The sequence below is a fragment of the Theropithecus gelada genome, chromosome 12 (genome assembly GCF_003255815.1).
Source record: "Theropithecus gelada isolate Dixy chromosome 12, Tgel_1.0, whole genome shotgun sequence".
Classification (NCBI taxonomy): domain Eukaryota; kingdom Metazoa; phylum Chordata; class Mammalia; order Primates; family Cercopithecidae; genus Theropithecus; species Theropithecus gelada.
Window position 1 is genome coordinate 101,645,999 of NC_037680.1, and position 25,362 is coordinate 101,671,360.

Consider the following 25,362-nt stretch of genomic DNA (forward strand, 5'->3'; position numbering starts at 1 on the left):
TTTTATGACTGTGCAGATGATTGATATAGTAATTCAACTTAATTCTGTTTTTAATCTTTCTAAATTAGGACACACAAGTTAGGAAGGAAATGATCTCTTTATTGACTTCCTTTGTACCAGAGATCATACTGAAGAATTTTAGTATAAAAAAGAATAAGATAAAAATAGAAAGGCAGTTAAAAAGAAAACCATCAGCGGCAGATCGCCACACACATTTCAGAAATTAAGGGAAGTAGTTCTGCTTGATGATCTAACATGTCAGGTTCACCCTTTCCTTAAGCTTTTCTCATAACACAATGTAGTCTCTCAGTTGTATGTTGTTTGTGATAGGTGGCATTTCTCAGACAATACATTTGAAAATTAGATTAATAAAGGAAACTTTCAAAAGAACTAAAAATTCTACATAAAATATACAGCTTCAAATAGCATTTGAAAAAAACCCCAGAATATACAGAATAGTCAACCTGGGTCAAGAGGGTATAAAATTTGGGTTGCATAATTCTTAGGAAGTCACAGAGCTCTGGATAGGTATTCGAGATTACTGCAAAATTAAACCATTTCTAAATGTTCTTTAGATTAAGAAATTACTTGAGTTCAAGATCTACATAATCATTACAAAAACAGATATGATAAGTATATGCAAAAATCACTTTTTTCCTCTTTCACTACAATTTTTGAGTATATCCAAAATTTAAAAGAAGTTACTGCTTTCTTCCTTAACTTTAGGTCTCATCTTCATTTGTTGGGTGTTTTGTCAACTGAATTGCTCCTTCCCTTATCACTATTTGAATGAATAGGCTCTGAAGCCAGTCTAGGGATCTTGGTGTATATGTATATATATGTGTGTGTGTATATATATTTTTCTTTTTTTTTTTTTTTGAGACGGAGTCTTGCTCTTGGTGTATATGTATATATATGTGTGTGTGTATATATATTTTTCTTTTTTTTTTTTTTTGAGACGGAGTCTTGCTCTGTCACCCAGGCTGGAGTGCAGTGGCACGATCTTGGCTCACTGCAACCTCTGCCTCCTGCATTCAAGCGATTCTCCTGCCTCAGCCTCCTGAGTAGCTGGGACTACAGGTACGTGCCACCACACCCGGCTAATTTTTTGTATTTTTAGTCGAGACGGGGTATCACCATGTTAGTCAGGATGGTCTCCATCTCCTGACCTTGTGATCTGACTGCCTCGGCCTCCCAAAGTGCTGGCCATCACGCCCGGCCGTTTTAGATTTTAGAAAGCTTAGATGAATGTACTGGGCACAGTACAATCAGGCTGTGAGTGGGTTTCAGCTAAACTGGGCTTCGGCTGGGTAGAAAAAAACCATGGTGTTTCTAAAATAAACTGTATCAACACATAGAAAGATGTGGGACCCCAAGCTCTCAGCTTAATGCAGTTCAGAAGCCTGTCTCCTGGGTGGTTCTGTTATCAAAGAAAAGCGTGACCTGTAGTCCAGTGACTTCAGTTGCTAAAGTGACTAGAAAGATAATTTCAGTGTCCCTTTTCCCTTGTCCTTGGAAATGGAAATATTTTACTTAGTTTTAGTAATACTACACGACACTTGTAACTTTGGCAACGCTTGTAACCTGGTTTGAACAGTGTTCAAACCATGTTCAGAATGCACAGTACCAAACTGTATTCTAATCAACAATCTTAACACAGGGTAGGTATTATTATGAGCATTTTACAGAGAAGGAAACTGAGGTTCACAGTGATTTAAGTAACTTGCCCAAGGTCGTATAGATGGCAGGTGAGAGCGGCAGGGAGAATGACCCCCTCAAGGTACCTATTTCAAATCCTAGTGTCTAATTACTCGTTTCACTTTCATTGCATTCCAAAATGAAAAGTACATCTCAGGATAATACTTAAGGATGGATCAAACAATCCCACACTCAATTCAAGAGACAACCTGTGAAAGTAGATATGCCTATCTTAGGCAGACCAAAAGCAGGCAACTGTAGCAGGAGCATCCCCAGTGCCTTCTGTCCTCGAAGAAAGCTAATCACTGTATGAATGATCTTAATTAAATTTGAATGCATTGCTAACTGAATGCTGTGGGAAAATACCGCGTCCTTACTGGCTGCTCTTCCCATAGTACTCAGTAGCAATACGTTCAAATTCAATTAAGATAATTCATAGAGTGATTAGTTTCATTATATGGTGAGACTCTGGGGACTGTCCTCTTGCCAACCCTGTATGTGTGGTCTGGGTAAGATAGACATGTTCTTCTGTGCATTGTGTCTTTTAGTGGACACAAGAAGTAACTCTCAGGGTGACATAATCCATGGTACTTCTAAATTTCATTGAGATAAAAACAGTAGGGAAACTATGTTTTGGGGACAAGACTCAAGTTAAAAATAATCTCAAACCAGGCAATATTTTGAAACAGTTATCCTCCTTAACAGGCTGACGAGGCTCTTTTGGAGTCAGTAGGGAAGACATATCTGACCAGTGGGGAGGAAGTGGTTAGGTCCAGGCTCTCATTTCTGACCAATGGGGAGAAAGAGGTCAGGTCCAGGACTCTGCATACTCCAGCTATGAAATACCCAGTGGAAAAATTAGAGCTACATTAATGGGAACAAGGCTAGGGGCTCAAATGCATGTATTCACCAATGGCAGACACACACTCCTGAGATAGAAATGGAACAAACAACACAGTACCAACCCTCTGAGCAGACCTCTAATAAACTCTATTCGTATCAAGTTACCGTCAACTAATTGTTAGTGTAAAGAGGGCCTCTTTTCATTGAGAGGCAATGTACTTACTCATATTTATAAAGAGCCTATATATAAGTGCACACGTGTGTGTTTATATATATAATTTATATATTTATATAAAAAATTTATATATAATTTATATATATATATAAATTTTTTTTTGAAAAGCCATCTCTGTTTCTATATTAAAGATGTTTCTATGAACAAAAAGATCTTTCACCCCTAGAACTGTGGTTTTCATATGGGTGATCAGTGATCACCCTTCCCAGAGACATTTAGCAATGTTTGGAGATGTTCTTGGTCGTCACAACTGGAGAGGGATTGCCACTAGCATTAAGTGGATAGAAGCCAGGAATTTGCTAACCATCCTACACGGTACAGGACAGCCCTCCACAGAAAAGAATTCTCAGACCCCAAACGACAATCGCACTGAGGTTGAGAAACCCTGCTCTGAAGAAGGCAAACAAAGCCAGACCCACCCGGTAAAATGAATATTCTTCTAAAATAAGCTACCCAGGAATATTGCTGTAGCCATTTAACATACAAAGTGGGCCCTTCACTTTACATGAAAGTCACTAAAGTGCTCTAGCAGTCAGCTCTGATATTCAACTGTCAGTAGTTTATACAGCTGTAAAGCTCTATACATTCTACAGTTTATAGATCTGTAGAGTTCTGTAATAAGTACAGGTTTTCAAGCTCTCATTTTGTTTGAAACAACAAGGCAGAAATATTTTTAACAGCAAAACAAAATCAAATCTTTTTAACTTTTAAAACCTTTAAAAGTATCACTTTTTAAAGTCCTCCTTAGCTCTATTAATCAAATGCTTATTTACTTTTTCTTTCATATTTTGGATTGCTCTTTCTAAGAATTTTAAAATAAATAATTAGTGGCATACGATAAAATGACGCAATGATGATTTTTTAAAAACACAACTATATACATGTCATCAACTGGATTCTTAGGCAATTAGAGGCCTTTCTTTAAAAAAGAGAATAACTTCTTCAGAAATTTTAATTTGTACCATAATATTAAGATAACCTTAAATTCCAAATATTATAGTAATTTTTAATGATTAAATTCTCTATCAATATATTTTAAAAGAGTTATATGTGGTTTGAGAACAACGTGACCTCAAAAATAATGATGCAAGTAAAAGAGAATATTTAGGACCCAAATGGAATCTTCTGTTCCATATAAGACTTCACCCACCAGCCTGTGTTAGAATACCACTGTAGAGCTAATCATTTTTGAAAGAAAGGATTGAAGGAAAGATGGAAAGCAAAACATTGACATTTGGATACCTACAGAACTAAATCTGTGAATTTCTTCTTGGTTTACTCTCCTCACTGTTCGTCTCTTCTTCCAAAATTCACTGGGCTCCCGTTTAAAAACCTTTCCTCGAAAGCTCATCGTATTGCTGTAATTTGAGTCACAAAATATTTTAAAATATCAGTGTCGTTAAACTGTTTTCTTCTGAAGCGTCACCAGGCTGAATAAATCTTTCTTCTTGGTAAAAAGGGAAATGCTCATGCTACGTGAATGTAACTCAACAGAAAGGAAAGGAAAGCTGTCAAGTTACCACTTCCTGTGAGTAACTAACTACCAGCTGTTCAGATACTGCTTTTGTGCATATATCCTCCCTCTTCACCTGCAATAAAGCAACACAAAATGACTTTGGACGTTTAAGAGAATTGCTCACAGCTAAATAAACCATATGATGTAAAACCACCCAGGGAACCAAATCAAGATTGAATTGAACAGTTAATTGACAACAGGGCTCCATGGCTGTCAAAACAGCTACCCAAACTTTATAATTCCGGCTAGACCCCAAAAGTCAACTGTAATAATATGGCTGAGGTCTGAGAATTGTGTTTAAAGCAGTTGCTCTTGTTAAGTGTAGACTAAATGAGTGACCTTCCAAGGGGAATTCCCGAAGTGATTGCTCAGGGAACAAGAAGACATCAGAATGTTTTGTATATTGGCTATCTAAATAAAGAAATTATGCTTGACTATTATTTAATAGAATACACACAGACACGGGCTCCTTGAATCTGTATGTCAAATAGTTACAAAGAGTTACGGAGTTAGTTCCCTCATCTTTAGATCTTCAAGCCCTTCCTCTGGGGCTATTTTATTTAAAAGTGCAGTTCTCCCCTCTAACCCACCCGGATGCTCTTTCTTGTTTTGATTTTCTCCACCACAGTCACTGACATGGAACACAACTGTACAGTTTGTTTATTTGTTTTACTCGGGGTCCGTCTTCCTCTACCAGGCTGTACGTTCCATGAGCATGTGATTTCGTTTCCTTCACTGGGTCCTTAGTGATTAGAACACCCGGCACTCAAAAGGCTTTCAGTACAGATTAGTTAAAGGTATGTTTAATAAAGAATAAATGAGGGGTTTACATTTATTATGCTTAACAATGAACCTAGTCTCATATATATGTTGTGTTTTGAAATATTAGCTATTGATAAAAGCTACGTAATTGATAAATAGATATATAATATAGGAGTATGTTCAGTCTTTTCTACTAGGCGAGACAGAAATATTTGGAGGCCACAGGACTAGGCTGTTCTCTTTTCCCCAGTAATAATTAGATTTAGTTGATAGACACACATGTACCCCAGGCCGGAGCCATGCACCCATCTCTACCTTGTCATGCAGTCATTTGCGCCAGACAGGGAAAAAGGGATTCTGATGATTCCTGTCTTAGCACAGAGACTGAGAAGACCTTCTTTTGAAACCAATCAGAAAAATAGCATAATGCTATAAAAGGACAGCTGGGGAGACAAATTATATCATTACTTTGTGACTGGCTTAGTTAGGCAAACTAAGGATTCCACCAAGCAGAAGTCTGTTGATCCCCAGCCATTCGATATTTAGAAATTCCACCATATGTCTTCAGTGCTAAACAGATTTCACCCTCGAAGTAACTCTCTGACATCTGACAGACGAACAGGTACATTATATCTTCAGATTTATTATTTTTTCCTTATATGGTGTTATGAGAGTCTGACTCTGGATCACCTGATTTCCTGGGGTCAGATTATGTGTGTATGTTGATGGCTAAAAATAGTATTTTACAATCCCTTTTAGATCATGAGCTCATTTGAAAATCTGATAAAAGCTATGAACCCACTCATCAGAAAAATATAAGCACTCAGAAAATGTGCTTGCATGGTCAAGGGTCACAAACTTCTGAAAACCATCTGTGGATCCATTCAACAGCGGTGCCTTAAATTTCTGAATCACAGTTTTAGAAGATGAGCATACTGTCTTATAACAAAGCATTGAATAATCTTGAGACACTCTTAAGTGACTTTCTGTCTGTCTAATATTTGCATCTATTTTGTCCTCTATTCCTCTTTAGGCGCCACAGTTCTTTATCCTAAAGTTCCTCCCACTTTTCAACTTCTGCAATACGAGAATGACTCATTTCTCCATTTCCTCAGCTGCTAATCATAGCTTCCTGAAATATTGGCAAAAAGAGGCATCACCCGGCAGCATATGAGGATGTTAGATAGACAGAGTCTGTGTTGATGCAAAGGAGGGGAAAATCCAGCAGCATGGCGTGGAGTGTTCCATGGGATGACACCGTTGGGCCCTCTATGGGCTTTCTTCTTCTTGTTTCTAGACCAAGCCTCTTTCTCAACCATACTATGAGACACTCCACCCCATTCCAACACTTTTCTTTTCTGCTTTAGTTTTAGAAACATATAGTTAATCAAAAGTCCTAGCTAGGACAATGGTCAAGAACCAGTAATAAGGAGCAATCAGATTTGTTGGCTTAGTTACAAGGAGATGCCTCCAAGTTCATTAGAAAAGAAATCCAAGACCAATAAATCATCAGAATTTATTCAGTACTGTACTCAAGACATCACTGAACTTCGTCAGAAAAATAAAACATCTTTCCTAGTTTTAAGAAGCTTGTGGCCGGGCGCGGTGGCTCACGCCTGTAATCCCAGCACTTTGGGAGGCCGAGGCAGGTGGATCACGAGGTCGGGAGATCGAGACCATCCTGGCTAACACGGTGAAACCCCGTCTCTACTAAAAATACAAAAAATTAGCCGGGCGAGGTGGCGGGCGCCTGTAGTCCCAGCTACTCGGAGGCTGAGGCAGGAGAATGGCGTGAACCCGGGAGGCGGAGCTTGCAGTGAGCCGAGATCGCGCCACTGCACTCCAGCCTGGGCGACAAAGCGAGACTCCGTCTCAAAAAAAAAAAAAAAAAAAGAAGCTTGTATCCTACAGAGGAGTTCACTAGAGTTTGAAGGAGTCTGGGTAAGCTTTATAGAAAAGATATCTCTAAGGTAGGCTTTGAATAACAGGTGGGAATCAAAGAGACGAATGTAGAGGAAAGCATCCTACTGGAAAGGAAATGTAGCAGAGGGGATGCATCAAGGTAGAATGTTTCAAATTATAGAATCATCTGTGATTCAAATCCTGGATCCATCACTTCCTAACTGTGTGTCCTTTGGCCAATCACTCACCCTTTCCAGCCCTCAGTTTTCTCATCTGTAAAATAGGGATAGCACAGTCACTATCTTATAGGTTTCTGGTGAGGATAAATAAAATGACATCTTAAAAATATCAGTGCATTGCCTTGCCTGGTACATAGTATGCATAACTATTAAGTTACAACAAAGGCAAAAAGGCAGGCCAAAGCAGAATATTTAAGAAAGAATTAGAAATTTGCCTGTCTACACTCCAGGGTTAAATAGGAGAGGAGAGAGAGAATCAATTGAAGGTAGAAGTCAGGAGCTAGTTCATGGAAGGCTTTGAATGCCAAGATAAGGAAAATTTTCCACTGTATCCTGAAATCATGAGGAACCGCTAAAGGATTTTTGAATCATAATTACAATAGTGCTTTAGAAAGATTCATTCAGTAGCTACATGCAGGCTGGATTGTAGAGAATTTGATCCAGAGATGGTGTGCATTAATCTAGATATTAACATAGGGTGGTAGAAGACAGAGAAGTAGGCAACAGAAACATAACCATAAATATCAGGGAGATTACAGAGATCTAGCAGTAAAATAAAAAATGAAAGCTGAAATTTATTGAGCAACTACTATGTGCTGGATGCTGGTCTAAATTTTTTGTGGAACCTTATTTGAACCATCCAACAACCCTGTGAGGTAAGTATTGTTATCATTGTTAGCACCATTCCAGTTTTACAGAGGAATATTTGGGATCTGGAGAAATTAAGCTATTGGCCCAAAGTCAGTAGCAGAGCTGGGATGTAAACCCAAGGGGTTCAGTTCCTGAGCCCACCGTCTTAGCCGGAAGGGAAGTTCAAAGATGCCAGGAGGTTTCTGACTGGCCATGAAGGAGATGGATTATATGAGTGAGGGAAAAAGGGTGGTAAGAAGGGAGGGTTTCCCCCCTTTATTTAATGTGCAATGCTGATTTAGACATGTTGAATATTGCATCCAGAACATCGTCAAAAGGGAAAGTTCAGCTGTTATAAGTGTGCCTAGAACTTAGGAAAAAGTTAGGACTGGAGACGTGGAACAGAAAGTCATGAAAAGAACTAAATTTAAAAGTCTAAAAGTAAACTGAATTTTTGGAGAACAGAGTCACAGAATTAAGAACACACAGTCTTGAAGTTCCTTTACATATGGTAGATGGAGGGCAATTCAGGAAATACTGAGAAGGCAAAGAGATAAAAGGGGAAACTACAGAGGCATTACAGAGCCTCAATGTCCTGGACAGGTGAGGTTAAGGAAGGTGGTGCATGGCACCTGGACCGAGATGCATGTAGGGCCTGGCAATGTCTAAAAAAGATTCAATGTGAGAGAGAGACAGGCTGAAAACTAAGGAGCTTGCAGTTTTGGATCTAGACATACTTGTGCTTACATCTTCAGCTGTCTTTTAGGTAACCTCCAGCAAGGTATTTGACTTATCTCTGCCTGACTCTTATATGTAAGAATAGAGCCATTAGTATATAGCTTGTAGGGTTGCTATGAAACAATATATGTTAGTCCCTGGAGTTGAGAACAAAATACATATATGTGTATGTATAATGGCTAAGATTCCTATATGTGTATATATGTAAACTATTGTATGTGTATATATACTATTATATGTGTATATGTAACTATTATATGTGTATATTATACACATTATACTAAAACTATATATACACAAACTATACACAAAATATAATACATATATTATACACTATTATATGTGTATACGTAAAGTATTATATGTGTATATACGTAAACTATTATATATACATATATATGCATGCATATATATATATGTACATACAAAATGCACAATCTCATACATTCTTATATAGGATTCAAATTCTGGTCCCATGGCGTCCAGTCAGAAAGTAAGTTTGCCATTTTCAATAGGGAAGTCTAGATGTTTGGAAATTAAGTAAGATGGGACACTTAACCATGATTTAGAGACATGGGAATTTGAATGCAAAGATGTCAGAAACCTAAGAAAAAGTTCTGGCAATCTGTGTTAGTTTTCTATTGCCACTGTAACAAATGGCCACACATGTAGTGGCTTAAATCAACCTCCATTTATGATCTGTTTTCACGGGTCAGAAATCTGCATCCAGTGCAGCTCAGCTGATTCTCTGCTTGGAGAACCACAAGACTTAAACTTAAGTGTCAACAGGGTGATGTCCCTTTCTGGAGGCTCTAGGGGAGAAGCTGTTGTCAGGCACATGCAAGGTTGTTGGCAAAATTTATTCCTTACAGTTACAGGACTGAGGTGGCCGTTTCTTTTCTGTCTGTCAGCCAGGGGTCATTCTTAGCTTTTAGAGGCCACCCACATCCCCTGACTCAAGAACTCTTTCTAAACCAGAAATAGCCGGTTGAATCCCTCACACTTTGAATCTAACTTCTCCTTTTGCCTCATCTTCCCAACACATCTCTTCTTTTGTGTCTCTCTGCTGTAGCCAGGGAAAAAAGACTTGGCTTTCAGGGCCTCATGTGATTAGACCAGAACAATCCAGTATCATTTCTCTGCTTTAAGGCCACCTGATGATCAACCTTAATTTACAATTGCAAAGTCCCTTCACAGCTGTACGAAGATTCATGTTTGAATGATCAGGGAGTCTGGAGGGGACATCTTTAAAATACCATCTACTACAGTCTTATTTTCAATTTTGTATGCGCGTGTTTTAATTTTAACATCAAAGATGTACTGAGAAGAAGGTGTAGACAAGAAAGACCCTTGGCCTTTGGTTGTGGTTTCCACTGACCACGGAGGTCCAGGTTACAATGGGTCTAAGAAATGAGTGGGAGGAAATGGAAAATTGGCTTCTAGATCATTTACTGGAAAATACTGGCAGTGAAATAAAGATGAGAAGTCGAAACAAAGGAGAGAAGTCGAATGGAACAGGAGAGCTCAACGAAGTTGGAAGAAAAAAGAAAAATAATGGTGGAGGAAAGGCAGAAAACAAAGTCAATATACTATGTGAAAGTCCTTTTTAAATGCGCAATTATGCTATGTTTTAACATGCTCAGTTCTAATCATTTTCAATTATATAGGCTATCCAATCTGGAAATGGCATCATCACTGAATCTAAGCAACCAGGGGGCAGAAATCTGGCTTTCATTGACAATGCATTTGAATCCATTCCATTAAAATGACCCCAAAAGTACCATTAGAAATTTAGAGTAACTAGAAACATAGTGGTTAAGATGTAGACACATGTACATGATGATAGGATTCGCAAGTCCTAAACTGAGCAATTGGTAAGGCATCTCCTATTCATCTCTGCCCATTTTAGTTGTTACTTCCTTATTACATCTTATCTTTATTCCAAGTGTTTTAACCTGTTGAGCTTTTTGGCATTTGCTGTTGATTACTTCTTCATGATTGCAGAATGCTTGGATAATTCATTTTATTTTTTTCTCTTCCATTTCCAATAGATTTCCCCATTTGCCTGCAGGTTAGTTTGCTGCACAGCCTTTCTGTCATAGGAAAAACAAGGCTGGTCCATGGTGCATCTGCAGGTTCAGCTCAGCCGCCGTACACCCTGCTTAAAGGAAGTAAAGCAGTAAGTAGCTACTTCCTCCTTCACTGTGGTCTCTCCTGAGCCTGCAGAAGAGCTCTTAAAGTTAGTAGTACTCAGGCTCACTGCTTCCTGCTAGAAAGGTCAACCCAATTGAGCAGCTCCAAGTTACCAGTGAGAGTAGACTTCTCTGGGGGAGTTTAAATGAACACGACAAAACCTCATATTTCTAAATGTAGAGTTTTCAAAGTGGACAATGTCTGTGAAATATAGGTTGGGGCAAAGGTAACTGTGGTTTTTGCGATTATTTTTAAAATGGTGGTTTTTTAAAACGGCGCTATTAAAAATTACGGCGAAAACCACAATTACCTTTGTGCCAATCTAATAAAGTATTTAGAAATTTCATGGAAAATAAAGGGTGCTGTGCACATGAGTGAGAATGTAGATGAGCCAACAATAAAAGAGACTGCAGTTTGTGAGTGTGTGGTGCATGCGTGAGTCTCTGTGTGTGCACAGTGTGTGTGTGAGATGCATGCTTAGTGTGTATGGGGGGTAGATGATATGCGTTTGCTGTGTATGTCTGTACATGTATATAGGCATAAAATTACTTGATTTTATTAAAATAACATAATACTCCATTCATAGCCTTTCAGACAGGTATAAAGTTGTAATATTTGTTCACAGTACTGAATTTCAATAGGTTAGAAAATTCTCTAAATGAGCATTTGATGGGAGAGGGGTTTGGGTAGGTAAGAAATTCATTTCTTCCAGAGTTTACTGAGCCCATCTTAGAATCTAATAGCAAGCAGTGAAGGAGTTATACTTTTTCAATAGTGGACTTTATCACTGGTCAGAGATATCCACTTCCAGAAAAAAGTTACAGTCCAGAGATATGCATATATCTTACCAATAAGTATCTTAGTGTGATGTTTAGAAAATAGAAAACATTGATTTTGGGGTTTATTCTTTTCTGAATTTCCTGTTGGGCATTTAGTTAATTACCCTTTTTGAAGTTTTTGATATGTTTTGCTAAAGGCATCCAACTGTATTCAAGAAGTCATGTGTATTTTAATATTTCCAGCTTCGGCCGGCTCTGCTGTTGAAAATGGGAAATCTCTAAGGAACAAACATTGATTCTTGTGGAGACAAAACTGTAACTCACATGCCCTTGCCTCCATCCTCAGAAGCCAGAGCCTAACAATAATGACAAGGACAACAACAAAAATACCACAGCTAGCTCATAGCATTTCTAAACATGTTTCACACAAATATATATGGCTGGACTGCTACTGCTCTTTACAAAGGCATGCAGCTGATTCTCACCTAGAATACAGTGTTCTTTTCCTACTAAAAAGTAATCAACTCCAAAGCAGTATATTTTTCATTATACTATTGTTCCTCTACCTTTTTAAGAAAATGAAAAGCATTCCAAGCTGAAGCAGAAGATTTCTTCCACACATGATCAGGTGAAGACACACAAATATAGCCTCCAAGAAGATGAGGCTGAGGAGATCTGAATCAATGCAGTTATCTTTTATCTTACAGGGACTGTTTTCCAATTGCATTTTCCCTAGAGACAGAGGTATCCTGTCTGCTTGCTGGCTTGGAACCTACTCCAGCTTCCCACTGCTGGCAAAGTTAACTACATACCAATGTTATTTCCTTTAAAATAAAGCAAGCACCTAAAATTGCCCTCCTGTAGCCATTCCAACTGCTCATTACCTTGCTTTCAATATGAATGTCACTCACTGTTTAATAATTACCCTGAAAAGCACATTGTATGTAAGTTTTGTGGGGAGACTAAGGTCTTTGAAATCTGTAGAGCTCTAATGGAAAAACTGGTCAATTTATGGAATATCAGCATTACATATGCTTTATTCTTGTGGCTGTCTTTTTACTGCAGAAGGATTTGTCTTTATAAATGGAAGGCAATAAAGCATTCTTACCTAAGCAATTTTGAGAGGGAAACTAATTGTCATGTAAATGCCAATTACTGAGTGTGAAGGCAACCAGATATTTAGACCAACAATCTATTGCTAGTGGATCAGATTGTTAGTCTAGGTACAATCTCTGCAACCAGTCCACTCCACAAACCACTTCTTTAATGGCACCGTAATGCATTTGTGTCTTTTAAGGCCTCCACCAGGAGATGAAGCTAATACAATACCTTGATTTAAGTGTTTAATGCCTTGCATTGTGGAAATTGGAGAATAATGGTAGGGTCTTGGGTTTGCAATCAAGAGCTTTCTTTGTGTTTTGCAGATAATTAATTGTTGGATTTCCTTTACTCAGCTGTGCACACTGCAGTAAATTCTTGACATTTTGATGTCCAGTAGTTAAGGTCCCCAATTACAGGACAAATTAACCTCTGGGTATCTGTTCTGCACCTCACTAGGTAAAAAAGAAGAACTCAAATAGCAGAGAAACAAGAATTGGATACCTCTAATAAGGGCACCCATACCTATTTAATCTAGTTTATGAGAAGGACTCTCTGTCAAACATTGCTCATGTCTGTCCAATGCCAGGAATCAATGATAAAGAGATAATTAGAACAGATAGACTATACATCGTCCACATGGGGAGATGATGGTACACATAAAACACAAAGGGCACAAACAAAGTGACCAATGAAGAATATGGGTTGCAGCATCTGAAAACAAAGGAGAATGTTGTGTTGGCCAAGGTGAAGCAAGAGTGCTTCATACAAGCACTGAGACTTGATTTGGGACCTGGACAATAGTAGGACTTTGAAAGTTACTACTATACAACTCCAAGAGAAAAGACTCTCCAGTGTTTGTAAGAATCACATGGATAAGTTGTTAAAATTGTGGATTCCTTGACCCTATCCAGGAGCTCAGTAGCTCTCATGGCAGGGGGGGTGGGTTAGTAATCTGGCTTTATAGAGACCATCCATTGGCGGGCATGGTGGCTCATACTTGTAATCCCAGAACTTTGGGAGGCCAAGGTGGGTGGATCATTTGAGGTCAGGAGTTCAAGACCATCTTGGCCAACATGGTGACACCCTGTCTCTACTAAAAATACAAAAATGAGCTGGGTGTGCTGGCACGCACCTGTAATCCCAGCTACTCGGGAGCCTGGGGCAGGAGAATCACTTGAAGGTGAGGTTGCAGTGAGCCGAGATTGCACCACAGCACTCCAGCCTGGACAACAGAGCAAGACACTACCTCAAAAAAAAAAAAAATTGAGCATCTAAGTGATGCCTGTTAAAGACGCTACGTGGACCATACTTTGAGAAACAATGCCTCAGAAACTGGTTCACCTAATAGTTTTCTTAGGCAGAAAATCATATACTAGTGTCCTCTGTGGTACTACCTCCCAACACAAACTATTTTATACTGCACTGAGGTCTCATTTATAAAATCAAATATTGTCTTTTCCTAACGTATCCTCAGTTGGTGGAATTAACTAACCAGCTGGATCACGCTGCATGTTTGGGAAAAGGAGGAGAAAACCCTGCAATAAAGCCAGCCTCTTCACTGACCACTGCTCTGCTTGGACTTTGTAAACCTGGTCATGCTGGTCACGTCCCTCGGGTATTGTCTAAATCAGGGTTTCTCAAACTCAGCACTATTGACATCTTGGACCTGATCACTTGTTGTTTGTGTGGGAGGCTGTCCCTTGTATTGCAGGATGTTTACTAGCATCCCTGGCTGGCCTCTAACCGTGGATGCCAGTAGCAAACTCCCAGCCCTCTGCTGTGCCCATCTGTGACAGCCAACGAGGTCTTCAGATGTTGCCAAAACTTCTTGGGGGAGGGGAGGAGAGGGAAAAATCTCTCCCCAACCCTAGGTCTAAATCTAGTATTGTTTTTTCTTTTTTTTTTTTTTGGAGATAGGGTCTCACTCTGTCACCCAGGCTGGAGTACAGTGGTGTGATCATAGCTCACTGCAGACTTGAACTCTTGGGCTCAAATGATTCTCTTGCCTCAGCCTCCTGAGTAGCTGGGATTACAAGTGTGTGTCATCATACCTTTTTTCATTTTAATGTTTTTCGAGGTGGGGTCTTGCTATGTTGCCCAAGCTAATCTAGAACTCCTGGTTTCAACAGAATCTCTCACCTCAGCTTCCTGAGTAGCTGAGATTACAGGTGTGAGCCACCAAATCCAGTATTTCCTTGATGATGGCTTTCAGCGTCAGGGATCTCCTGGCAGACAGTGGAGATTTCTCTTCGGACCAGAGTTAGTATCTCTTGAAAGCCCAGCTGACTTGCTTGGAAGAACCTCAGACCTACTGTCCTTCAAATCAGTGCCCTCTTTCACTTCTCCACATGTCTCAGAACCCACTATTCAAATTAGTGCATAAGCCTAGGTTTCTGTTTCTGCTCTGGGATGTCTCTGTTAAAATGCGGCTTCACTTGCCTGGAAAAGCTACAAACCCATTACAATCTTCAATAACTTAGAATAATATCTCCGAAGAGGCAAGCTGGTCACGTAGGCAAAGGCCCAAGGAATTGGGGATGAGGATACACACTTCAAGCATGAAAGCATGTTGTTGGGAGTGTGGTGTTGGCCACTGTGGGTAAGACCACTGCGCTGGCCTTCCCTCTTACTTGCTGGGTACCTCTGGGTGACTTCCTAACCTCTCTGGAAATGAGTCTCCTTATCTGCAAAATAAAGATAACCACAGTATCTACTTTATTAGATGTTGTGAGGCTTATTAAGAGAATATTTGTGAAGTGCTTAGTGCCGTGTGTGGAATATAATAAAATGCTCAGTGGATATCAGTTGTAAGTCTGATTATAAAGTAATTGTGTTGAGGTCATCTTGAGCTGGGCTGCTACAGTGTATGGTTTATGAGTGCAGGATGATCCTAGCTGCTCATGCATTGAGCATTAGGAGGAGGAGCTTCAGGCACAAAAGGGCACCTCGAAAGTGGCAGTGAAAGGAATAGGATGCTTCAGAAAGGGAGTAGCCAGAAGACCATTTGGTTTGGATAAGGATAATTAGGTTAAATAGCCTCTCTTCCCCTGCACACTCACTCCTTCCACAACTGACTTCTTTGTGTTCATTGTGTCTTGCAACACTGGCTGTTTCATTTTTAAATCCCCTCTGTGCACAACTACAAAAGGTTCCAATTATCCTATTTCTGTCATCTCCCTTCATCCCACAAAAAAGACTCAAATGCCAAGGAAGTTAAGAAAGCCAAGTTTTAACCAATATCATATGCTTTAAAAAAAAAACACCAAAACTTTTCATGGTTACTTTTCTGCCTAAGTGGGACTATAAATTCCCAGAGTAATAAACAGTATCCTCTTTATGTTTCAGCGGTGCAGGGTCTCCTACTGGCATGTGGCAAATACCAACATAATTACCAATTTGATGTTGTGAACAACAGAAAGAGTATCGCACTTTGTTTTCTCCCCGTCTTCCTCTTTTTCCTTTGAATACATTTCCAAGGCCACTGAAAGGTATTAAAGTACACTGACAAAGAGACATTTAATCTGACTTTGTTCTCTTTTGCAAGGGTATCATAGATTGGGAAGGAGATCCTCTACCTAGACTGAATCAAAAGATCTTCGGCAGCATTTAAAATTGGCATCCTTCTTGCTTTGGTTGGCATTAGGGAACATATTTTCAGGAACCAGTTCTGAATTTGTGTTGACTTCTTTCTCACTGCCCATAACTACAGAGTGGAGACTGCCATGATAAGCCATTTCTTTTCTTCTTTTAGGCAGAGTGCATCTCACTGCATTCACAGTGAGGAGAGCATTGGATGGCACCAGGAAACGTGTATTCAACATGTATCGCTGATGGGTTGAGTGACCTCAGGCAAAACAGTAACCTTTCTGGACTTCTTGTCCTGAAGCTTTTCTTTTTAAACTCTAAACTTCTATGTTTGAGTGTTTTTAAATAAAACAACTTGTATCAGCCATTTCCAGGTAAACATATAACTGGACCCCCAAAAATAAGCCTTTATTATTTTCTTTTTTTAACCTTAAAGGCAAGAAAAATGATTTTCAATCAGAGCTCCTCTTTCTCCACATTTAGTTCAGATGATGCACCCAAAAAGATGCTACTGTCTCTCATTCCCTGCTTTCAGCTGGATTCCACTTCAGAAGGAAACAGCTGTGCCTTCTCACTAGATGACATTGCCCTTGACATGATTTGTAAATAAAGCACTGGAAATAATTCTGAGGCTGTTTTCACACCCACTTAATTTATTGATAGTATCTTGCTGAAATCTGAATATTCAGTTATATATTTTTAACATCTCATCACTTTTGCCTTGAATGCAGCTGCAAAACAGAAGCCGACACTGGGAAACCCTTCCTTTCCAACAGGCCTGATGTTCAGTTTTGTCCCCCTCTGCTCTTTGGGTTGACTTCAGTGGTCACTGCTAAGACAGTCTTTGTATAAAAGCCTGAGCTTTTCATCCGTTGGAGAAAAAGGCATAGTCAATAAGGGTGTGACATATACAAGTCCTCTTTGTTGTGGAAATTGCACCTTGATTTTCCTATGGGCAATGCCTCAGAGGAGGCACCTTCCAGAGCACATCAAACAAGGTGACCTGACCTCACCTCCACCAATCAGATTGCTCCTTCTCTGAACTTGAACCTTGAGAGGAATGATATATAAAGGCAGAAAACAGCCATGATTTATACCAAAGACAGTGTCTTCAATGCTGCACATTTATTATTATTATTATAATTATTATTGCTATTCCTATTGTTCCTGGGCTCCTGCTCCCTCCTGTGCTTTGAGGCCTCTTGCTGAGCTCCTCCTCCAGTCTGAGGGGCTTCCCCAACCTGCACTCTTTATTTTCCTTGATCTAGCTAAGGTCATGTTCTTTTTACAACCATATAACTATTTGCAGCCATGTATTTATTTACACTGTAAATGGGTACAGATATTGTGCTAAGTATTTAGGAGAACCAGAAGAATAAAATAACTTCTTTGCCTTTACAGAGCTTAGAGGAGGTGGTTTGGCAGGTGCTGTGATGAGGGATTTGCATCAGAAAGTACTAAAAGTCAAACAAATGAAAATTTCATTATCATTTCTTCCATATGTCCTTGCAAGGGCCAAAAAGCAAACCAACTAGATGCTCATTCCCTTTCCTTCTAAATACTCTTCCATGCAACTTTATCATGATGTTACTAACATCATCATCCACTTAGGTGATAACATTGGAAACTTGGTACTCATTTTCAACTTCCCTTATCCCTTATGTGCACAACGAACCCATCACCAAATTCTAATGATTGTATATTTTCTGGTAATCCTCCTCATTGCAGCAACTTTCCTTGTGAAAACTAGGTCTGATCAGGTTATTCCCAACTTGGAGGCCTTGAATAGCATCCCCTCTTGTCAATATCAGTGTTTCCCCAACTGTGTTCTAGAGCTTCACAACACGTTGGCCAGGATTACAGAGAAGAGATTTACAGTGGCAACTAAACTTGAGAAATGTTGCATTGAACAGAGCTAAACTGACCTTCTCACTGCAGAATTCCTCAGAGTTCTAATTCCCACTGTGCAACACAATTCTCTCTCCAGTCTGTAGTATGTGATATTTCCCATGCTTAGTTTTGCATAGCAGCATTTTCTTTTCTTTTCTTTTCTTTTTTTTTGGTCAAGATGGAGTCTCGCTCTGTTGCCAGGCTGGAGTAGAGTGGCGCAATCTTGGCTCACTGCAACCTCTGCCTCCTGGGTTCAAGCGATTCTCCTGCCTCAGCCTCCTGAGCAGCTGGGACTACAGACACCCACCATCACGCCCAGATAATTTTTGTATTTTTAGTAGAGACAGGGTTTCATCATGTTGGCCAGGATTGTCTCGATCGCTTGACCTTGTAATCTGCCTGCCTCGGCCTCCCGAAGTGCTGGGATTACAGGTGTGAGGCACTACGCCTGGCCACATGGTAGCATTTTCTTACAGCACACTTCTTATTCTGTGTCACACAGTTTGGGAAATGGTCTATGCCACTGGGACACAGTGAGACAACTAGTGAGATAGAATTTCAAATTTTTTAGCATAAGATGTCAGTGACATCTTCTCCAGGGGGAACAAGAATTGCAGGAGCTTATTGAGGAGCCATGAAAATCTGAACTAGGGCAGATGCCAGGTTGCTTTGGTGCTAAAACAAAGAATTGACAGCATAGTGGCTGGCTGACAGGCTTCAGGGCAAGACCTCTGCACCTGTTCCAATTTTGGTCTGTTCCTTCCCTGAAATGAACCCCAGCCAAATCACTCATTTCTACCAGGAATCATTTTCCATAGCAGTCAGACCAAGATACTTGTGCCCATCAGTTAGGGGAATGCATAAATTAAATAAATACTTCAAGTTATTTTCTGAGATTGGACAAAAATTGACACATAATTAGGTATGTAGCATTGGGTTCACTGGGTTTCTGTGACATCTCAGCATAATAGAGTGAGGCATGAACAAATTTTCATGGATGTATAGTAAGCACTAAATAAGCACTGTAGTCAGCATGGAAAATAATTTATGACCCAGTTAAGGGGAATATATGGAACATGAGAGTCCACTCTCTACTTGCTTTCTTCAATAACCGGTGATATCTCTGGTCTGCTTTGTAAACAGATTTCTAAAAGGATTTTTTGCTTTTGATGCATTAGTGCTCACATCTCCTACTTGCATTATGTTGCTGAAAATTAAATTAAGTATCAGATATTTATTACCACATTCCCCTTTTGCTGTTTTACTGTCAAGAAAAGATAGTCTGACTTGTTACTATTCAATTATACCTGTGGAAATCTGTCTGAATTAGGAGCCCAAATGCATGTTTCTCAAAGTCAAAAATATAACCATTAATCCTATATTTATATTAACAGCAAAATCATTTTCCACTCATATCAGCCAAGTACATTATAATGGATTGCAGACATTATAGTTCTCACTGGTACCCTGAAGTTGGAATACTGAATGAAAGTGAAACCCTAATGAAAATTTAAAAGAGAATAACAATTAGGCAGCCTAGGATTCAAGTTAGTCCCACAGTTGTGTTTTTTCTGCCAAAAAATGTTTTAAGGTATATGAATTTGTTGCCAGCATTTAACAATTGGGAGATTTTTTATGTAGAAAAAATTGGGAGATTTTTCTATATGAGTTACTAGTTTATTTTGAAAAATTCGAGATCTGACCATACTGATCCCACCTTTTGACCTGGAAACTGTTGTCCAAGCTGACTGGTGGCTAAACCTTCTGGATAGGCCATGTCTGCCCTAGTTTGCTATGCGACCCACCAATCTGATTTGACTCCTTGTCTAGCCTGCTTCACTTACTCCCTTCGTGGCCTGGTGGCATGGAGTTTGGAACCCCTAACTTAAGGGTTTCACATGTAAGACCATGTCTTTTGGGAAGAATATTGTGACTGAGACTCTGATCTAAGTCTTGCCTGATCCGTCTACATTAGACAGCAATCCTAAGGATTTCTACTGCTGTTATATTCGCAGTTAATACAGGTCTGCAATAGATCAATAGTTTACTTGTGAAGATTTCTCAAATGTGAATAATGTGCCAATATTTTGAAGGTGGTAATAAAATTGTGTATCTGTTCTGTTTAGCCAGAATGCCCTCTCCTTAAATGTATGGGACAAGAGAATATTTCTTGTATTGATTAAGCCATAGTAATCAGTACATTGTACCAAAATTTCTTCTTTAATTTAAAAGAATAAAAATCATTTTGAGGCACAGTCAGTTCATGTGAGAAATCAGTGTGGCAATTAATGGCATGGCTCAAAGCCTCTTCATATATATGATGAGAACGTGATACTAAGCAAAACTTCCAAGAAGTGACAGAGATTTATTTTTAAAGGGGAAGTAAACATTTTCAAGTAGTAATTTTATATTAAGAATGAAAGAAATATAATTAGGACTTTAGCATGAAAGTTAAAGTTACTCAAATTTAAAATTTTCAATTACTTGTCTTTCACAATTTAAGAAAAGGTGGACGCAATGTCAGATTCTCATTGATGTTCTTCACCTATTCCTTCATTATCTACATTTTACATTCCTTTTTCTTCTTGCAAAGGGAAGAATTTGATGTACAGTCCAACTGACTATTGTTAGAAGAAAGCTAAACTACAATCACATGTTTTCACAATTTGGTCTAATTTTTTTTTTTCAAAAGAATCATTTCTTACATATTATATTTTCAAAATACCTATTTAAAACTTTATGTTTGAAAGGAGAACTAAAATACAGGATGCGGAGGGTGTTAGCACAGGTGAGACATCTTATGTGAGTTTTCCTTGGTGAAATTTAGATGACTGTATTTAAGTGGATGTAATAAAAATATGTCATAGAATTTAAAGTGAATTCGAATATGTCATAGAATTTAAAGTGAATTAGAACAACTATAAATAATAAACTGCTGTAATAATAAAGGATACTTGATGATTGGTTAAAATTTAATGTGTTGTTCATTTTCTAAATGCAAATGGTTCTTTAATACGGCTTGATCTTAAAATAACAAACCTCTTTGAAAGAGATACCACCTGACTCATCAGTAAGTCCTTATTGAGGGCTTAACGAGGCACAGGAACCATGGATCTAGGAATAAAATTGTGATTTTTCTATAGCTTTAAGTCTTGGCCTTTAAGTATGTGTTCTTTCTTTCTTCTTCTTCTTTGTCTCTTTTTTTTTTTTTTTTTTTTTTTTTTTTAATAGAGACACGGTCTTGCCCCCTCACCCAGTCTGGAGTTCAGTGGCGTCATTACAGCTCACTGCAGCCTCAAACTCCTGGGCTCAACCCATCTGCTTACCTTGGCCTTCCAAAATACGGAGACTACAGGTATAAGGCACCATGCCTGGCCTGGCCTTTGAATATTTCTAAGAAAAGGTGATGACTGGTGTTGAATATTATCAAATTAATGTTAAATTTCACCTTTTGGTAACATGCCCTCAAAAATGCAGATCTCCTTTCCTTTCTTTTTCTTTCTCTTCTCCCTTTGGCCACTGAACCAAAAGGGGAGAACAGTCCGGTTATAAGAACCCATACTTCAAGGATACAAGACATTCTTTTGAGAGAATGATTCACAACGGCTGTGGGTAGAGACATAGGACAATGTGTTGCCCACTAAACTACCAAGTTATTTCTAGTGTGGATGTCCGCAGCAAACATGTTCTCTTTGATGGGTTTATGTCAATACCACTATATCAAATAAAAAAGAAATTCTTTTGGTAGAAGTCAAGAGCTCTCATTAATCAACTTTTCCATTGTTTGCAAAAATATCACCAATGAATAGCGTTGATTTTAGAAAATAATTACATTGTATATCTCATGAGGCACATTTTTCCAAAAACATAATCATTCAGCCTTTTTGGTGTATTGAATAAATAGCTTATTCAATCGGAAATGCTTTAACTTCCTAGTGTGTGCAAAGTTCAAGGAGGTTTGGTGATAATCCTAAAAGTGCCCAGATTTCATGTTGTGTCAGAGAGGGAGCAGAGCCTGGCATGTAGGAAAAGTACCTGTTTTCTGATTGAATGCCTAACAGTAGGCATTCTTGGGCACCCTTTCAAGGTCAATGTTCCTACACAAGATGGTTTTTTTCTGCCTTTATCTCTGAGCATGATTCTGTATATAGTCTATGATCCAGTCCTTCTTGGATGGATTCTTGTCTTCTTTATCCCTCTATTGAAACCTCATGGTACTTTCTTTGTGCTTTTCTTGTGGAAATTATCTTATTTCCCTTTAGATTGTATTCACTTAATACAGGCCAAATGCCTTATTGCTGTGATATCTTCTTAAACACACAGATAGTAGCTTAATTACCTTTCTATAATTTAGAGAGTTTAGTGTCAGAACTTGAATACAGCAGGTGCTCTGTAAAAGAAATTAACTGGCTTCCCTAAAACTTGCATATAGCATAAAATACTGGTTAAGCCTAAAATACTCTTTCTTGATAATTTATTTGAAAATTGTTAGAAAAAAAGGTAACTCAAATTTCACCCATTTATGTAGGAAGAGTCAGAAGGCATTATATAAAACTCTGTATTTTTCTTCTCACAGTATTATTTTTAGGGAAATAAATTTCAATTCAACCATGTCCCTTATATACAAAAATGTACTTTTCAAAGAGCCACATTTAAGTGCTGGGAGAAATGCTACTTTGGGAAATTGGAATGTATTATTAATCACATTGCTGTGGCTTCCAGTGAATGTAATTGCTTACTATCTATAGCAGAATTGAACTAATTGATTAACATTCTCCTATAAACATGCAAGTGGGCACAACAGACTCTCTGACGCCTTCAGATATTTGGCAAACATTACAGAGTGTGCAGCCTATACACAATCCACTCTTAGCCCTACATTCCCTCCAATTTGATTTGAAAGACTTTTCTGAAGGGCCTGCATATTCTTGATACTTAAAAATTACATCGGCAACTAGGAAAGCACAGTTGGATGGTGCCCCTCCTCCACTGTGGCCCTTGTTTGTCGCCTTATTCTCCCTATAGAGAGATAAACTTATTTGAAAATAATGGCTTCTTTGCATTAGCATGATACATCACAGGCTGTTTTGAATATACAAAATAACCATCACCAAATGCTTCACGGCCTGTTAAGATTTATGTAAGACTGACTTTCTTATTTTATTCATGTGTAAATTCCAGAATGTAATTTTCTCAGGTCAACAAAAGGGAGATGTTTGCTTTATTGCTATTTTCTAGAAATCTCAAGTCTTTATTTCCTCCTTCTGGAAGTCAATAAGACTACAATCGCCAATATGCGAATTATAAAACTAGATCACACAGCCTTTAAATTTGAGTTGTTATCACACAGCATCCCTGAGAAAGAGGAGAATAACTCTCATTTTAAGACGTAGAAAAATGCTAAGTATGAGAAAGAGTATAATGGGCTACATATTAAGTTTCTTTGGACCTAGGCCTCAACACTTGCTGGCTTTATGGCCAATTACATTTTATTGAGGCTGTGAACAAATATGGATAAACCTTTCATACCAGCGAGCTCATGGGAATAAAGTTGAATAGCTCATCCAGAAGCAGGTACTCAGGTGAAAAAAAAAAGAAAAGAAAAGAGGCTCACATTTCATGGTATCAAGGATGAAGGAGGCAGGAATTACACACGTTTGCAAACCCCTTCAGTCTAAAATAATGTAGGTGCTAAAACAAGAGTGCATGAAACGACACTGTCCATTGTTCATGGAATATCAGGACCAAATGGATAAAGTTCGCCCTATCCTCTAGTTTTTGTTTTGTTTTGTTTTGTTTTTGAGACGGAGTCTCGCTCTGTACCCCAGGCTGGAGCGCAGTGGTGCGATCTCACGATCTCGGCTCACTGCAAGCTCCGCCTCCCGGGTTCACGGCATTCTCCTGCCTCAGCCTCCCGAGTAGCTGGGACTACAGGTGCCCGCCACCGTGCCCGGCTAATTTTTCTGTATTTTCAATAGAGACGGGGTTTCACCGTGTTAGCCAGGATGGTCTGTGGTATCTCTTGACCTGGTGATCTGCCCGCCTCGGCCTCCCAAAGTGCTGGGATTACCGGCGTCAGCCACCGTGCCCGGCCGGCCTATCCTCTAGTCTCACCTGGTGTGAAAAAGTTTGCCCTCAGATGTCTCAATGATCTCCATAACAAGTAAAATTTCAGGTTTTTGTCCAATGGCTTGGTTTTGGGTAGGTCAACCCAAGTATTATTTTATAATCAGGTCTCTGAAGTTGCCACTTTACTTGGTGACTATGACAGAAGAATGTTATAATAGTGAGTACAATAGGCCTCCTCACCAAATCACACCAGGAAATTAAGCCCCAAACTGGCTCTGTGTTGTGTGTACTACATCATAATCATGTTTAGTTTTCTAATTAGAAAGACCTTCTCTTAATGAGTCAGATGTTAAGTGTCATGGAAATCCATATTGTAAAAAAAACCCCACATATATGTAGTTGTTAGTAATGGTTATCTGTAGGGACCTGAGAGGAGTATAGAAATACAGGGAAGAAGTTTTAAAAAAATGACCTCAAATGTTTTCACTTTTTATTTTATACTGGTATGCAGTATTTATATTTTTCGCATAGTATATACTTCTTTTACAATGTAAAAATATATAAAAAGAAAAAATGGAGAGGCTTTATTCTGCCTTGATTTTTTATACTTCTGCAACTGCAGTTTTCTAATACCTACTCATTATGTATTTTGGGAAAACATCTACATGGAAATCACAAGCTGAATTTTGAACTGAGTCCTCTAAATCTAAACTTTTGAACATAGAGTAAGATAACCATTTGGAGAACAAAACAATGTTAAATTTAAGCCATGATTATGATTGTAAAAGGGAGCACTTGCTGGGAAATCAAGTATGTGTGAAACAAACATGGCAAGGAGAGAGCTAAGAGAAAATGGTATGTTCAGTATTTTTGCTAACCCAAATAATTCCCATGTGGTATTTTAAAAAGAGCGCCAGAAAATGACCTCCAGGAACTAAGAATAGTTTAAACTTTTGATTCATAAAACCACAGGGAATATGAATCAAGGAAGACAGTCCCAGGCAGGGCAGGTGCGAGGGCTGAGGAAGCTCAATCCCACACAACAGTTCTCATCTGCAACTTCCCCAGCCCCTCTCCCTAATTTCCCACTTCAATGCCTGGCCTTTGGCACACAGCTGCTTTTAATCCATTTGGTATTGAGTATTTGGGATTTGGAATTATCTGTAAAATGGTGATAATTTG

General features: G+C 38.8%; 1 protein-coding gene across 4 annotated transcripts in view; it reads right to left on the bottom strand.

Moving 5' to 3' along the window:
* Positions 1-25,362, bottom strand: part of DOCK10 (dedicator of cytokinesis 10) — a 279,740-nt gene that overhangs the window by 181,108 nt on the left and 73,270 nt on the right. Inside the window, exon 1 of one of the 4 annotated variants that reach the window (XM_025404351.1) lies at positions 4,023-4,241. The exons of the other annotated variants lie outside the window; for them this stretch is intronic. Within the exon in view, the coding sequence (XP_025260136.1) occupies positions 4,023-4,127 (105 nt within the window). The 5' untranslated portion in view covers positions 4,128-4,241. Of the gene's footprint in view, positions 1-4,022; positions 4,242-25,362 lie in introns of those variants that run through there. 4 annotated transcript variants of the gene reach the window in all.